This window comes from Ornithodoros turicata, chromosome 6 (assembly GCF_037126465.1).
Source record: "Ornithodoros turicata isolate Travis chromosome 6, ASM3712646v1, whole genome shotgun sequence".
Classification (NCBI taxonomy): Eukaryota; Metazoa; Arthropoda; class Arachnida; order Ixodida; family Argasidae; genus Ornithodoros; species Ornithodoros turicata.
Genome location: NC_088206.1, coordinates 64,506,701 through 64,523,540, shown reverse-complemented (window position 1 = coordinate 64,523,540; position 16,840 = coordinate 64,506,701). Strand labels below are relative to the sequence as shown.

The window sequence follows — 16,840 nt, the reverse complement described above, 5'->3', positions numbered from 1 at the left end:
AAGAGGTCTATTGCTTCTATATTCTTACCAGCATTTTGACTAGTAAAAGGTCGGAGATCCATTGGAGAACGTTGCAGTTTAAACTGCCACACGACATGATACACAAACTCAGCCGCTCGCGAAACTCTCGGAAAACGCCCGAGACACGTCTGTACACCTCCAGAGACGAGGTACAACTGACGACGGGTCCAGCCCAGTGTTGCCAAACCGTACAGCGAGAAAAAAGCTGAAACGCCACTAAAAAGTAGATGGAAAGTAGCCAAAACACGGGGGAAATGCTAAAAGTAGCTGAAATCTTCTAACGGCCCTCTGAAGCGATTGTTTTGTACGTATGGTGCTCTGAGACGCTTAATCAGGTTGATATACAATCTTAGACTCGAAGCTAGGCCATGCGTGTGCACAAAAACAAGCATCAGAGTATGAGTGCATGTTTCGAGCTCGCCACCTAAAAGTCATCAATCCCATTTAATTGTGACTCTGAAGTCTCGCTGCTGCCTTGACTATATAGGCACACCAAGCTATGGGGCCACTGTGCCACTGCCAGCACGAAATGAAAATAATGGAGTTTGTTTAACGCTTTATTACAAACGCAAGTTTTCAGCAGCAAATTGCAATATCTAGAATGCAAGGAAGGAACACAGGAATGAATACGTTTGATGACTAGAAAAGCACGTAGTGCGCGGTTGAAGATGAGAAGGTTCAAACGTCGCCGCCAGTTGGGCAGTAGAGTAGGGTGTAGGAAAAGAGATAATGTTCGGCTGATTCGCCACCACACTCTCTCAAAAGGACCAAAGCAAGCTAATAAGCTCGAGCGTGCTTCATCCTTGTCATCATAAAAATAAAGTGGTTGTTTCTTCCCCTCCCCAGATGCTTAGTATACTTCACGCACATCCACAAGACGGCATTATATATGTCAAAGCCGAGTATGGTGACCATGATGGTGACCTAGGATGGTGAACTCACCATAGACTTAGTCCACGGAGGTGGCCTGGACCTAGGGTGCAGAACCCCTAAAACCAACCCTCCAACGAATATGCCAGATAAAAGCTAGAACCCACAAAAAGAGCTAAATCTGGAGCTAGATATCGAACAATCAACCAGTTTAGCTGCCCGTAGCTGAACGCAAATTTTCGTAGCTAGTTGGTGCCAAAAGTAGCTAAATCTAGCTACAAAACAGCTAAATTGGCAACACTGGTCCAGCCCCAGCCACCCCAGCTGGCGAGCTCTGCGACGGCTGCGCCGCCGCTCCGCGCCTCCACGTGACGGAGAAGAGCGAATCAGCTTGCGGAGCGCAGCCTGATTCGCTCTTCTCCGTCACGTGCCGCGCTGTACACGGACACCCCGCAGTCACCCCGCTACGACGTCGGCTGTTCTTCAAAATAGGGCTTCTACTGCTAACGCTTTAAAAAGAAGTCGCTCTCCTCAGTATTGGCGAGGCGCACGACGTTGCAGACGGGCAGCTGAGGAGACCAGGTTTTCTGACCTGCGAGATTTCAAGCTATCTTGCGCTCGAGGGTTACGCGACGGCACTCGTAGTTTTCGTGCAAATGTGTGTCGCAGGGCTCGTAATCCTCATTTCTAGTTCTCCCGACATATTTGTTCTCGAGTCCTTCGAATTTCCATGCCCCTTTAAAACGGCAATCTTTCATGTAATGCTTCAAACACGCAAAAATAGCCCGAGAATGTACGACGTATTCTCCTTTGAACGGAGTTTGATGATTTTATGGTCGTGGACCCGAACAACAAACCAACGCTCAATCAACAGCACTTGCACGTCACAGACCTCGTGCTCGATTCACTGAAAAATAAACGAATCACCGGTTGCAAACACTGCAATGCACGGTCTCGCTCCAGACGAATACCGGATTACACACATGGCCGCATATAGGAGATATGAGACGATAAGAGATCCGATGACGTCGTTCCCACATCGTCCGGACTTGTTCTCTCCCGTAATGAAATGGTGATAACCATGTGCTTCGGACCCAACCATACGCGTGCGTGTGTTTTCCAAACATGCATACTAACGTGTCTTTTATCTCTATATAGAAATCGAGTGTACATCGATGTCTTTGCTGCGCGGTGAAACTATGGCGAGATCATGCATGCATCCACATCACTCAATCAGAATCACCCAAAAGTCAGGAGTCAGAAAAGTAGAGCACCAGAAGAGTCGAAGAACCGAATACGAATCTACGTGGTATAAATTACAAGATTTATACACGCACTTTGTTTCGAGTGTAATTTTGTATATATATATGCATGGACAACGACTTTTGCAGAGCTATCAAGGCGATTTCTGCCCGAGTGCAGTGTTCGGTAAAAAAATGACCTGGCTATTCGCTGCGAGATCGACCTATAGGGGGCGACACTGTCACCATTCTAGTGTGGATAACACGTGGGCCGATGTTCGGATTTAATGGTTCTTTTTCGTAATTCCTGTGTATACCAGAAGATCACTTGTACCGCGATGGTACGACACTATTCGGTTCCCCCTACGGCACCGAACGCGGAATAAACGTGTAAAAGCAGACGACGCGTCCACACTGCGATAGTTCTCTGTTCTCCGTAGCGCGCCGACACCGTTCGATCTCGGAGCGAAGACTCACACCATCTAAACTAAACGGCGACAAATCCGTTGGATCAGCCAGGGGAAGAATCGGATCTGTGTTTCATTTATAAAACTCACATAATGTAAGCTTGTTGATGTTGATGCCAATATGGCTGGTCTTCCACGATGATGCTAATACATATATATATGATGCCAATACGTAGTTGACGTTGATGAAGGTGATTCGCCTGCTTGATGACAATACACACGTTGATGGCTTGAGGGAATGTTTTGGAAGATGAGTACACAATCTTCCGTGGCTCATTTGGATTTGTTGGGTTGCAGCTTGTACTTCATGAGTTCATTGATGTGTAGTCCTGAGTTACTGTTTGCCGCATATTTCAGCTATCAATTTGAGTACGGATCAGTTACAAGCGAATAGCGTCTGATCCCTCAAGGTCATTCCTTGTGTAAATGATGATGTTCATTTGTTGATGAAAAGTCGGAATTCCGTATGTAATGCCAATAAAAGAGCTTCTCTCTCTCTCTCTCATCTCATAGAGTCAACAATACAATGACAATACATCACACAGGAGTGATGGCGAGTGCAAAAGCCATGGGGCAGAGTTTTAGAACTGGCCTCAGTTGTTGACTTTGTTGGGGAAAATAAAGCGAATCAGTAAATTAAGGATATAAGCTCATCTAGTCAGTCAACAATACAATATTATTATTATTATTATTAGCTCTCCTGCTTGATGACAATACACATAATATTATTATTAGGTATATGTTATTTGCACCTCCGGGTATAAATATATGCCTCGTAGAGGGCATATATTTTGAAGACATTGCGGTATAATTGTGGAAAACGGTAATATTCGATTTATTTCAGCGTCATATCTGTGTGGCGTCTTCCCAGCCCAGGTTGCCACAAACCTAAAATAAAGGACAAACGGAACGATAACGAAACAAGAAAATAGCTGGATAACCTCGCGCACAAACTCACAAACAGCATGGATGCGAATCGGAAAGGAAACAAATGAAGTAAGAATTAGTATCAAATTTGAAACGAAGAAGCAAACACCAACATATATTAGGAAAATATCTCCAGGAGCAGTTTGCACTTGCGGGAGAACAGATACATATACAACACACCGCGTGGCTACGCATGGTGGAGACCAACCTTCGCCAGGGAAGTAGACTTAGTCATTTTGAGAACAAATAATAGGCTTCCAGATGTCACTACCAAACCTAATTAGAATTCTACTGCATTACAGACTATGTTTTTAATTGACTTACTGTTTAACTGAAATGATATCGTCCCCGCTACAAATTAATGCGATCCCACATCTTGCGGATGAAAAAGTATACAAAATGCTAAAGGTATAACCGTAATAGAAAACTACCTTATTATACCTTCAGCTCCCGTGGAAGGTATAGCCCCAGTAATCTATACCTTACAAATGGTTTAAACAGGGTATAGATAGTGGAAATGAAGTATAAATGTTGTATTTTACACCTGATTTATACCTTTTTATACCTTTTGTATTATACCTTTTCTTCTAACAGTGCAGGTTCGTTAGTCTAAGTTGGTTGGTGTATATAAGGACCTTCCTTCGTAGACAGGTTCCTCACTTGATGACAATACACACTTAACGTCCAGGATTTTTAAGAACCCCCATAAGCAAACGAAGTAGTCAATCGCGGGTACAGACCGGGGTTGCGGAATGGGGTCTTCCATTCCGTTCCAACTCCACTCCGAGAAATGGATATTTGTGGTAATTCCATTCCTTTCAATTCCTCGGAATGAAAGGGCACGATCAGTTCCCCCTCCTGGAATGGCTTGACAACCCAATTCTATTCCGTTAATTACCTCAAGAAAAGAAAAGGACCGGTAACCGTACTGGCAAGTCGAGCAGTGAGGAGATTGACATTACCAAGCACGGAAAAAGCACAAAGGCAAAGTTATTTCACTCTTGACCGTTTGTATAGGTGCGGTGCAAGGGGCGCGAGGGCAGAAACGAGCACGTTGAAACCAAACCTGCCACCGGGGCACTCCACCATTCCATTCCATTCCGGGCTCTGTGCTAGATCTGGAATCATTCCGGAATCATTCCAACTCCGGAGTGGCAACTCCGCGACCCTGGTACAGACTAAGTGCGGCATACTCTTGCTCCAAGAGCTACATTTTCAAAACAAGTTAGAGGCAACCGCACCATTTAAGCGAAAATATCGTTTGCCTTAGTTTTTGTGTAGGCGGAGATGCCGGCGTGAGGATAGTTATTTTTAGTCGTCTTCTAAAGGATAGTTTCGTGTCGTATGGTAGCGATGGCAGGGTTGTTTGTCTTGACTTTTTCATAGGTTTTTTGCAAACCATTTTCATGTACTTTTTCTTTTTTTCCGTGAGGTGAAGGACTGTGTGCGAGTCAACTGTCCTGTCTTGATAGCCGGTGATTTCAATTGTGTGACCGACTCAACTCGCGACTTCCGTGGTCCGGGACAGGGTACGCCTACTTGGAACGCTAGAGGCCCGTGGCGGCTGTTTTCGACCTGGTTGACGTATGGCCTTTGCTCCATGATGACGCTTAAGCTGCAACATGGTCAAGGGGACCCACTGCCAGTCGCATGTTCTACGTGCCCCCATCCGCATCGACGTCTGTCAAGAAATGTAGTGTCGTGACTTCTACGTTTTCGGCGACATATGTCAGCGACAACCAGCCTGTGCTCCTAGTGCTCGACACTTCGCGTATACGTGGTCGCGGTGTAGCCGTAGCCTGTGTAGCCTCTGTGACAAACCGTAGCCTCTGTGACAACCTGAGTGGGATCCACGGCCTCTTGCACTGCACACGACGACGGGCAGCGTCCGGCGGTCTCCTTTCCTTGGACCAGGCCAAAGCATTTGACAGAGTGTTACACGCATACCTCTTGTCGCTGCTGAGCGCTTATGGCTTCCCAAAGATCTTTGTGTCCAGCATAAGTTTGCCGTCCGCGAACCACCGCAGCCAGATGAGTGCAGTCGGATTGCAGTCGTCTTGCTTCTCCGTCCAGCGAGGTGTCCGCCAAGGATGCCCATTGTCTCCAGCCCTCTACGTCCTGGTTTTGGACCCTCCTTTCTTGCAATGTGTAAAAGCGTCCCGTGCAGTCAATGGACTCCCCTTTCCTGGAGCGGGCAGCTGGAAGATCTCCGCGTATGCTGATGACGTCACACTCTTCAACAACGACCGATGGTCGCTAATGGCAGTCCTCCAGCTGTACGAGCAATACGCAGCAGGCAGTCAACTTAACACCCTAAAGACCAGGATTATCCCTCTTGGATCGTTTTTTGTCGGCCCTGACTTTCCGATGCAACAATGCACGAGCATGCGCATACTTGGTGTATTTTTTTTATCAAGATCCTCTCAACTGGACACTAGCCACAAGGCGGATCCAGGACTTGTGTCGCGCAGCACAGGAGTACGACTTCTCGTACAGAGGGCGAGCATATCTCCTCCGTTGCGTCTTTGTAGTCCATCTTTGGTTTCTGGCCCACGTTCCTCTGCCGCCTGTCACTGCAACATCACGTATCAACACGGAGATCCTCTCGTTCTTCTGGAGTCGGAAAACAGCACTTCTCGACCAACAGATGCTCCGAATGCCTCCACAGAGAGGAGGCTGGGCAGTGCCCGATGTTGCCATTGCCTGTCGGTGTTTTGCATCGCGCACTTTAATGCGCATTTTGTCATCGGAGCATTCCCCTGCACAGGCACTTGTACAATATTGGCCAGGTCCCCTTCGCAGCCACCTCGAGCCTGATGCCCAGCTGAACAACAATACAAGCGCTCAGGTACCTGGACGGTTCCAAGCCACAATAGTGCGATTCTTTCAAGAAGTCCGCGTTGCAATTCAAACTGTCGACCCCGGAACAGTACCACCTCTCCGTGTGGCCACTCTTGTTGCTTCCACAGCTGGACCCTCCCGTCGCGCTATACAAGGTGCGCAAATTCGGTGGCCCGCTTTCGTCCCGTCCTGCCTTCATGGTGTCCTTTAGGGCGTACCCTGGAGATTCGCCTGGATAGTTCAGCCTACTCGTGACCGACTGGGACGCTGGGGAATCGTACCCCACTCTACGTGCTCCTTTTTGCAGACACCCCGAGTTGAACGAACATGTCGCCTATGACTGTCGTGTAGCCAAGGCTTTTTGGCATAATCTGCGAGGGTCGACACGCATTCGGTGTCCCGTGGACTTTCGTGAAACCTTGCCTCGTCTGCGTTCGCCCGACGGTCACATGCGAATCCTGCTAACCGCATGCGGATCATCAATCCTGTGGTCCACCAGGTGACAAACTGTTGTTCAGAGTCGCCGAGAGACTCCCACCTTGCTACTTTTCCAGCGGCCAAGGTGTCTCTAATCAGACTCTCCAAGAAGAGCTCTCTTCAAGTGCTGATCACGTTTTCCTTGCAAGATGGGAAGACCTGTCCTATCTGGAACGTTGGGGAGGATCGATCTCCTTGAGGCACTATCGAGTATTGCAGTGCGGAGCTCGCTAAGTGGTACGATTCCGTCATTCCGTCATTTCCATTTTTCATTGCTCAATCTATCTGTATGTGTCTCATTAACACCTGTTCATAGCTTGTACATTTAGCTTCTTTGCCGTAGCATACAAGGCTCACGTTTCCATCACGCTCACACATGTTCATTAGCACGCAGGTTTTAAAAGCAATGTCTTCGTACCCCGTCTAACTACGTCCCCCCCCCCCCACCCACCCACCCACAGAATACATTTTTTCCGCACACACCACGTTGATGCCAATACAAGTGCAGTTTTTAAACGTGATATTGGCAAGCGCTTGTCGTCGAGGTAGTGTTGCTTGCGGTGCTGTTCCCGGGAAGATGTTTTCTTAAAAATACTTCTTTTTTTGCGTAGAGTCAACAATACAAAAAAGTTAACCATACAAAATTTCAGGACGGTTACGACTCATGTAACGCGAAATTCAGCGTGCGTACTTTGGTTTTTATCTCACTTTCCATCGATAGTAGTTGTAAACTGACGGGATTCTCAACCTTACCCCCAGCGCTGAGCGCACATGCGATAAGAGTTCTGTGCGGACATGCGAATGCCGATGACGCCGACGCGATCTCGGGAAACTCTGACGCTGTAAAAAGTTTAGGGAGATGCGTACCACAAGCTTGAAACGGCCGTCAATACATCCGCAATAACGGCAATACAACGGCCGTCTTCCTTCGGATCGGCGTTCTATAATGATCGCAGCGGAGGGCGACAAAGTAGTGCATGCCTGTTCTTCGTTTTTAGGGCGAAGGCAGTACTGCGTGATATGGGCAAGTATTACGCTTGCCCCATCCTATACAGTAAGCACTCAGGAACTATGCTGTGCCGACGAGAGCCAACAAGCTCGAAACGGCCGATGATCACCGTGGAGGGAGGCACAATAGTGCATGTCTGTTCTTCGTTTTTAGGGCGAGGGCAGTACTATGTGATGTGGGCAGGCATTGCGCTTGTCCCGTCCTATACTACATTACCCTGAAAGCTCCGCAGTGTTTCTCCTGGACACTCCTTTTCTTTCCCCCCCCCCCCCTAAAGCCCCTGGAAAGATTTTTCTGTAAACATTTGTGTTCGATCTTGCTTCAGTTATTCATTTTGGGCATCACTATCGTTTAGGACCGCTTTTTTGCCTGCTAGCGCAACAATGAACTCACGTTAAAAGCGCTAAAATTCGACCAGGACGAAACACGGACCACGCACACCAGTATCCGCCTTATATTCGCTTCGGTTTTAACATGACTATCAGCACGGCCCAAAAGGCACTGCTCGTTTTGCCCCATCTGTAACTGTATATCAGAAATGAAATGTTCTTGAAACTTCGACGAAAAGAAATTTTCAGTACATATTTCTATCACGGTGCCCCCATCCTCCAACACTGACTTTTTTTTTTCTTCTTCTTCTTCGTCTTCTTGCTGCGCCAGCTGGCATTCTTTGCGGTATCCCCCGCGATTACCTGAGGTGTTGGTCATGTTCTGCCCCTTAGCTGTGCCACGCTCGACGAAACACCCTATATAGGACACTACGGAAAGAGATCCTTGAAGTGCAAGGAAATCCTGCACATAAATTACAAATGATGCGCAAGAAATCAGGGAAAGGGGTTAGAATAGAGAGGTGGATGGTCCCGTCCCTATTCTTCCGCACGCACGAGACATCGCAACGAGGGGCGCACCGCGGTTTCTTGAACGACGCACCTAGGCCTGTCGGGTGTGATGCCTTCCGTCATCCGGAGTGTCAGGAGACCCTTTCTGCTCACCGAGCCGTCAGCCGGTGTTCCCAGCATTCGTTTGCTTCGGTAACGGGCTTGAGGCGCGCCTTCTTCTTATCTTCCTGGGTCACAAACATCGTGCTGATCGGTAACAGTTTTACTCGTTGTCTTGGATGCTTACGTAAGTGCTTGTATACGCTTGCTGTCGACGCAAGATGGAGTTGCCGTTGTGTAGACTTCTGTGTGTGGCGAATTCCCACAACGTCTATTTTAACTCTGTCCGCCCAAGGGTTCTTTAACCATCTTTAATTTAATCTCAGCACATTACAGCTTCCATTTAATGCCCCTCATTGGGGATATGACGTGTTTAAAAAACTTGTATGTCGCAAAGTTCCTCCGGCAGGGTTCGAACCCACGGCCTCGGGAACAGTGAGGAAAAACACGCAACAAGTTTTCTATCGTTAATACGACAGGGCACAGGACATTACACAGAACCAGCACAGTAAATTATATCTGCATTGCAATCTAATCTGCTTCAAAGATGTATACCAATACCACATGCGTCCCGTCCGCTGGTAGTAGCCAAGGTCGTGCTAAAGAGTGGGAGGTGGTGAGTTTGAATCCTACCACCGGCTGTGCTGTCTGAGGTTTTCCCTGGGTTTTCCGAAGACTTCTCAGACGAATGTCGGCACAGTTGAAGTCGGTCCGGGACGCACACTAACCACCGCTGTCCCCCCATCCCCTTTCTGCCATGGGCGTTCCCAGTATTTTTTCCAAGGGGGGACAAAGCGCTTCTAAAGAGGGGGGGGGGGCAAGAGTGCAAACCCCCACCCCTACCACATCTTTTTCTGGAGGCGGACGTTGCGCGCTGTGTGGGTGTTCAGAGGTTCCTATTATGACATGTGAGAATAATCATTACGACCTATGACTAAAGAGTGCACTATTCTCCCGAGCGACCTTCGGTGGGGATGCCACCATAATCCACCGTTAAGAATCCACCGTTTAAAATCCCAGATGCTCAAAATCCCGGATTTCTAAATTAAAGCTTTAATATGAAGGATGGCGGAATTATACTGTTGAATAATACAGGTTATACTGACAAACCTCACAGTATTGCGTGATCTTGACGTCAGTAGAAGCCAGTGTCGTGAATAAAAACCAGGTTTTTGGCGACCGTTAGGCTTAGCATGGCGGTGACATCAGAGCAGCAAAAATTAGACTTAGGTTAGGTTAGTTTTCAGAGGTTAGGTTAGTTTAGGTGTGTTTTGACAGTTCACCACGCCGTTGGGGGGCTCCCCACAGTTGGCCACGCACACAACGCTACGTTAGCCCCGTTTGGGATTTTGAGCATATGGGATTCTAAACGGTGGGATACCCCCCCCCCCCCCTCGAGTTCCAAACGGGGTGGTCTCTGTGGTTTTCTGTGGGGGGGTCTTGAAGAGCAGCAAGCCAGATATTGATTGACCTCTCTCAAAACTTCACAACAACAACTGTTCATCGGCCAAGCCAGGGCCCTGGTATCGTATCCCTTTCCTCCTCTTTGGCTTGTGCTGGCTGAAAGACCGGCTGGCTGCAATACGGTGTTACACACCGTTTGCCAGCCTCGCCACCGCCACCGTTTGCCTCTCCCCTCATCTGCACATTACAAGGTCTTCGCGGTGAAATATTTCGGAACGCCCTGCGCTCCGCAATACTATATGCTGCAGAGCCTCTTCTACCACAACTACAGGTGTGTCCAAGCAATTGTAAGAACTCATTATCAACGTTGAATTGAGTTGACCGGAGTTGATTAAACTTCGTCCGAGCCTTTCATGAAGGCGCCTTTCGCAGACATTGAGCAGAAAAGGAGTATCAAAAGCAAGTCGTGTTGCGTTTCCAGGATCTCGGTGACCGCCGCCTGAATGCCACGCGACCCCTCGTCGTCTATCGCCGTACACATCTTTTCTTTCTTTTTTTTCTTTCTTTCTTTCTTTCAAGCCCCACCAAGAGTCAGGGCTACAGATCACATTTCGACACTGCTGCGGGCGCTTGTGAACAGGAAAAAGGATCGTCGAAGCCTTCATTTGGATTTAGATTTCAACAAAAGAGAGAAAGCGGGGGTATTTTTAGAACGACAGCGACACCAGAGAGTCACGGGATTATTAATATCGTGAAGAGGAGCTGCCAATCCGCGGTTGAACTACGTAGAATTGTTTGATTTGATTGTTATTTTGTGTACGAAGCAAGAAAATATAACGTCATGCTCACATATGTCGAAGCATGGGTGTGCAAGCAAGCGCCGAGAAAATACGCGTGCAATTTTCTTTTCGTTTCTTTCTTTTTTTTTACTCCCTGATAGCGCCGCGAAGCAGCCGTGGCTATGAGCGGCGCAATGATGTGGACAGACGGAGAGGGAACCGCAGGAAGGAGTGCGAGACAGGGGCGGTTAGTATGCGTCCTGGGCCGGCTTCAGGGGAACTGTGCCGACATCCGTCTGCGGGAAGGATGTCGGAGAATCCGCAGGGAAATCCTCAGACAGCGCAGCTGGTGGATTCGAACCCACCACCTCACTGTCTTCAGGTGGTAGGTTCGAATCGTATAAATGTCCCGCGTCGTGAAGATCCTGTTGTTAGTACCGTGTTGATGTTTGAACCAACGCATGTATTACTAATTTTTGAACCCGTGCGCTCAACTCTATTAGAGCCTCCTAAAGACTGTCATCCTAACTCCTGTCTGAAGAAAAAGGAAAAGGAAATGAGAAGTCGTTGTCAGTACCATCAGGCGACGGAAATTACGGGCCCGAGACCCCTACTCACGTCTCGATATCGTATAGTCTAAGTATTTATTCTTTATATGATTAAGACGGGCCTTGGGCTGTGCGGGCCCCTTGCGCGCCATCCCCGGCTCCCCCACTCTCTCGCCGGCCCTGAGTACCATATGCCGGAGAGAAAACTCATGTGAACCGATACTGAATTCGACATTTGTGCGACCATGATTTACATCCTCGAATGCTGTAAACCTTCTCAGTAGGACACTACCTGACTCTTCCTGGTGTAATTGCGCAGTTGTAGTCGGTGTGTGTTAAGACTATGTAGCAAAAAGTATGTGGTTCTGAAAATAAAAAAAAAATAAAAAAGATTTTAAAGTGTGAAAAGCATTTGCTGTATCGCGGACACGGAATAGACCTCTCCCTGTTTCTAAACAGATGACGTCATAGTGTCCGACAGCTCCACCAATTTGGTAGAGTTGACCTGCGCTGGAAGCTAGGGGGCGAACAAGGTAGCGCCCGAAAGCTATGGTCTTGAGGGGATTACAATGGTCCCTTCAAGGGACGCGACCTTCGGTCCTACTTTTCTTTCATCAGGAGGCAGCGAACAAGTGCCCATTCGTGGAACCCAGCCCTCCCCTTCCGATTTGTTTCGGTTTCAGTCTGTCTACCGAGTCATGATGACGTCTCTCGGGTAGAGGTCCATAGCCTGGCGCACGAAGCAGGGATTTTCCCAAGATCTTCATCTCGGGGGAGAGGGGGGGTGCTTTTCTGGCCTGTTTCGCCGTCTTGGCAGGTACTTTGGGGGTGCTGCAAGATTTTTCGGGGAGGCATTAGGGAAGGGGGTGTCGTGAAAATTCTTGGCACGAAGCCTTCGCATCATCTGTACGTACACGTACTAATTTTATCGACATTGCCCTTTGTCTTGCGTATGCAGAAGCGAATCCAGGATGTTTCTGAGAGAGAGGTCCACCCTTGGCCAGCATGGTAGATACTTACTAGATGGTACTACATGGTAGATGCCTACTTCGGCATTGAGTAACGCACAAAAGCATTTCAAGTGAACCTTTTTCCGTTCTAAATGTTGTCACGGTGAATGTTTAAATGCCACAAGGAGACTACATTTGGAACAGCCCATTCAAATGATTTACATTCTGTTTCAACCACGTGCAGGGAAGAAAACTTATGGCTTCTAAAGAGGCATTGTTGCTATGCTCCCGAAAGAGCTGATGGATGTAGAGAAATTCAGTTCCGCGAAGTACTTTTCATAGATATCCCAAGTATAATGCACCTTTGCCACTAAATATCTTAGAATAGAAACCCCCCCCCCCCCACTTCATCGTGAGGATATAATATTGTTGTTGCCACTAAATAGAAAACTTTCTCGCAGACCGACATACTTTTTGTCGTACGCTGTGACAAGACTTGTCCCATACTTGAAGAGCGACAATCTCCAGATTATTATTATTATCATTAAGTCAAATCCTATCGGCAGGGGTGTGTGTAGGGCATTGTCTTGTCTGTTCCTTCTTTGACCGTACGTTACCTGTTATGTATGGTCTACAGCACTACGCATGGACAACCCACTAGATCTATTCGAATCAGATTATTTCTTTCCGTATTATTTTTAGTCGGTCCAACTCCAACTCCAGATTATTTCTTTTCTGTTCGCTGCACCGTGTGGAACGGTAATACACTGGATGATATCATCCCGAAGTGTGGATAGTGTGGTCCGAGTCTCTGCAGTCCTTTGTGTCGTGATTTTCCTGGAGCAAGGATCGTTCTTACAACGTTGTCGAACCTACTGTACCGGAAGCAGCGCAGGACATGTACGACTGGACACTCCCTGCAACCGCGTGAATCTTTTCAAGAAGCGATGTTCCCTCCAAAGTCGGCGCTATGTACATTTCTACTATACACATCATAAATATACTTTCGTTTCTCTTCGTTTCGTCCTTCCTTTGGCCCTTGGTTCCGAAACGTCGAACAATTCATACATAAAAGTCACCCCCAAGGGCCGTTCAGTGTCTTGCGCAAAGAGGTTGACATCTCCTCACTAAGAACGTTTGTTGCAAACAAGACCACTAGTGAGAACTGCCACTGCAAAAGAGGCCACTGCATTACAAAAAAAGAAAAGGTGTTCCTTTAACTCAAACATCTACTGCATGTGTGCTGGCAACGCCTGTTCTAATATGTCTTGTTATTGGCCTTCAAGTTCCACTTTGTCAATTCGAGCGAACACTAGTCGATGCTTCTCACGTAACGACGCGCCGTGTAGCATGCAGTGACGTAATTGTATCCACGCAATTATGTCATTTTGTCTACAATGGCAGTAAAGCAGCATCCAGAGCACTGTGCCTGCAAACAGTTCCGCAATTATGTGTTCTCAACACACATCTGTCTCCGGGTGACTACAGAGACAAACCGCAAAATTATTTTTCTCTGTTTCTCCCACAGTGGTTCGATTGGAAGCAACTCTAAAACATCCGAAATGCTATCAGCAAAGAATGTGGTATTCACCCAAGAACATGTGTCCTGCATCTGTAAAACCCTGGAACAGTCCAAGAATCTGGACAGGCTTGCGAGGTTCCTCTGGTCCTTACCGCCGGGAGATTTACTTAGAAACAACGAAGACGTGCTACGAGCTCAAGCGGCTGTCGCCTTCCACAGGGGAAATTACAAGGTACTGTACCACGTACTTTACACAAGCGGTGTTTTGAAACACTGTTCCGGTTGCCCCATAGCTAAGTAGTTATCTAAGAACATGGGCTATATGTTTTTCGTTTCTCTGCGTAACATACTTGGTTCCAAAAAAAAACTGCGGCCTCCAAAGATAGTTTCGTAACCCCTTGACGAAAAACTGTACGCTACATCTCAAAGGTTACCTGGAAATAAAACGTCTCGCAAATTGCCGGATTCCTTGGTTACGAAGCCTGCAAAGGAACAAGTGCGCACGGTCTCGTGCACGGTCTCAACAATTTACTTGCTGGGCACATGAAAAGGCCGGGGTTCATGATCTGCCCATGTCCTTTCGTTACAGGAGTTGTACGCCATACTAGAGAGCCACAACTTCCACCCGCAGTACCACAACGAGCTGCAGAAAATGTGGTACTGGGCACATTACCGGGAAGCAGAAAAGGTGCGGGGAAGGATGCTCGGAGCAGTCGACAAGTACCGGCTCCGGTACGTTTTCAATATGCAGCTCTTAGTAGTTTCTTTTATGTCACTGTTATTCTATCCTTCTTCGCGAGGATAGATAACCACACGTTTTGTTTTGTTTTTTATAAGTTTTCGGACTCGTAAAACAATCACACCGAAATTGATTGGTTGATTGATTCTGTGTTTTTGTTTTGGCGCAACAACACCCCGAAATTGATTAGATATTTCTCTGAAGAAATCAGTTTCCGGTGAACGCGGAGCGCTTTCACAGCTCCGACGGTTTAAGTCTCTTCATGATTTCCGCAATGTTTTCCAGGCGCAAGTTTCCTCTACCCAAAACGATCTGGGACGGTGAAGACACCGTGTACTGCTTCAAGGAAAAGTCTCGGATTGCGCTGAAAGAGTGCTACAAGAAGGAACGCTACCCAAACCCTGACCAAAAGAGAGCCCTGGCTGAGAAGACTGGCCTCACACTCACCCAAGTGAGCAACTGGTTCAAGAACAGACGACAGAGGGACCATGCACCACATCGAAGAGTGTGAGTCTTCGCCGTTTCTTTGTCACACCATGAGAGGTGCCCCAGTTCACTCAAACCGCCGTATTTTCACTCATCCCCGAAGGATCCCTGCGCTTTGAGGACCTTATCAGTAGCTTTGCATTGCATTGGGCACGCGCTCGCTCTGCGCGTTCAGGAAGCGCTGCCTAGCCAAAGCCACTGAAAGTGTCCCTCGAAGCACAGGGATCCCTGAGGGCTGCGTGAGAATACGGCGGTAAGTGTTCGAGATCAAAGTCGTTGTCTTGTTGCCTCTATTTTCCGTGCTCTGCATTATCAGCGTGTCAGATGATAATTGATAGCCTATATAGGGTTTGTGCGTTTTCAGTATGTACCGATAACCGTACGGCTTTTTCATGCGCTCGGCACAAACGAGTAACCGCCGCGAGAAGTGTCAGCGATCCTTACCCAGCGACCCCGTGGAAGATCAGGCGGTGCGGACGTGATACTGTGGACGCCAAAAAGTATAGGCCAGTGCGAGCTGAGCGGTAACGCGTTATAGTTTGCGGATCTCAAGATCGCGGGTTCGATCCCGGCCGAGAACGGTAGCAATGTGGGGGAGATAAACACTGCTTCCAGCACCGTGTGTCGGAGACTTCCGGCGCACGTCAAAAGAACCCCAGGGGCTCCAAATTATCTGCAGTCCTACCCTGCGGCACGTGCAGCATGCCGCCACACAAATAGGCTGACTCACCTTACGTGTAAATCTACTCCTAATTATTATTAAGGTAAAAACGAGCAAAAAAACCCTTGTGGTAGGCTTAGACGTTAAGCTTCAGGAATGGTCGCGAAGGACACCAAACCCATGCATATTCTGATCTAAAGACAACAGTCCATTTTGGAGTGGGTGAAGCCCGTCAGGCTTTACAAGATACGTGACAGCACGTCCACAGTTCTATGACGTTGTTTCCGGTCACATGCGACCCCGCATGTGGAAGAAACCTTCCAGTAACAATAGATATTTCCAGTGGTTGCTTTCGGGACAAGGTAATTGTTAGGAAGGAAACGATCGTGAAAGACAACGCGATATGTCATGTGATACCTTAGTATGTCCATAGAAATATACTATGGAAAGCGGTTACTGAAAGGGCGGGTTTTCAACAAATTGTTTGCTTGTTTTTCGCCACATTTCGGAAAACTATATATAATCGCCGCAAACGAGAAACCTCGCTGTCAAAAGGCGCAGACGTCCTGAGGAACTGCTCTTCGTTTGGAATACAGTATACGAGCACTGATGTATCTTCTTCCTTCACGTCTTCACGTTGTACATAAACAGACACACCGAAGGATCGCATAACCTTGTGACGAAACATTGCCACCACGTGGTTACTACCCAAGTCTTCATGAGAGCACCCTGTAGGAGCCACGAGATCACATGTTCCGAAATACGAGAGACAACCCGCGTGACTCTGCACTGTGTCTTGTTGTGTCTGACGGATCACGCAGACACGAAGTGGTCCTCCCAATGTTTCATTTCGACTTGGGTGTCAGTCGACCGAAGTCGACCAACGTTTTCCTTTAGTTAACCTCAAGAGGTCGTCTCGGATTCCCGACATCGCACGCCTTTCGTGAGGTAAAGTTTTAT

General features: G+C 47.8%; 1 protein-coding gene across 1 annotated transcript in view; it reads left to right on the top strand.

Annotated features, from left to right (window-relative positions):
- The window catches only part of LOC135397044 (homeobox protein SIX1-like), a 47,042-nt gene that overhangs the window by 4,648 nt on the left and 25,554 nt on the right, over positions 1-16,840 (top strand). The window contains exons 3-5 of the mRNA XM_064628374.1: positions 14,001-14,226; positions 14,584-14,726; positions 15,019-15,240. Coding sequence (XP_064484444.1) covers positions 14,001-14,226; positions 14,584-14,726; positions 15,019-15,240 — 591 coding nt within the window. The remainder of the gene's footprint in view (positions 1-14,000; positions 14,227-14,583; positions 14,727-15,018; positions 15,241-16,840) is intronic.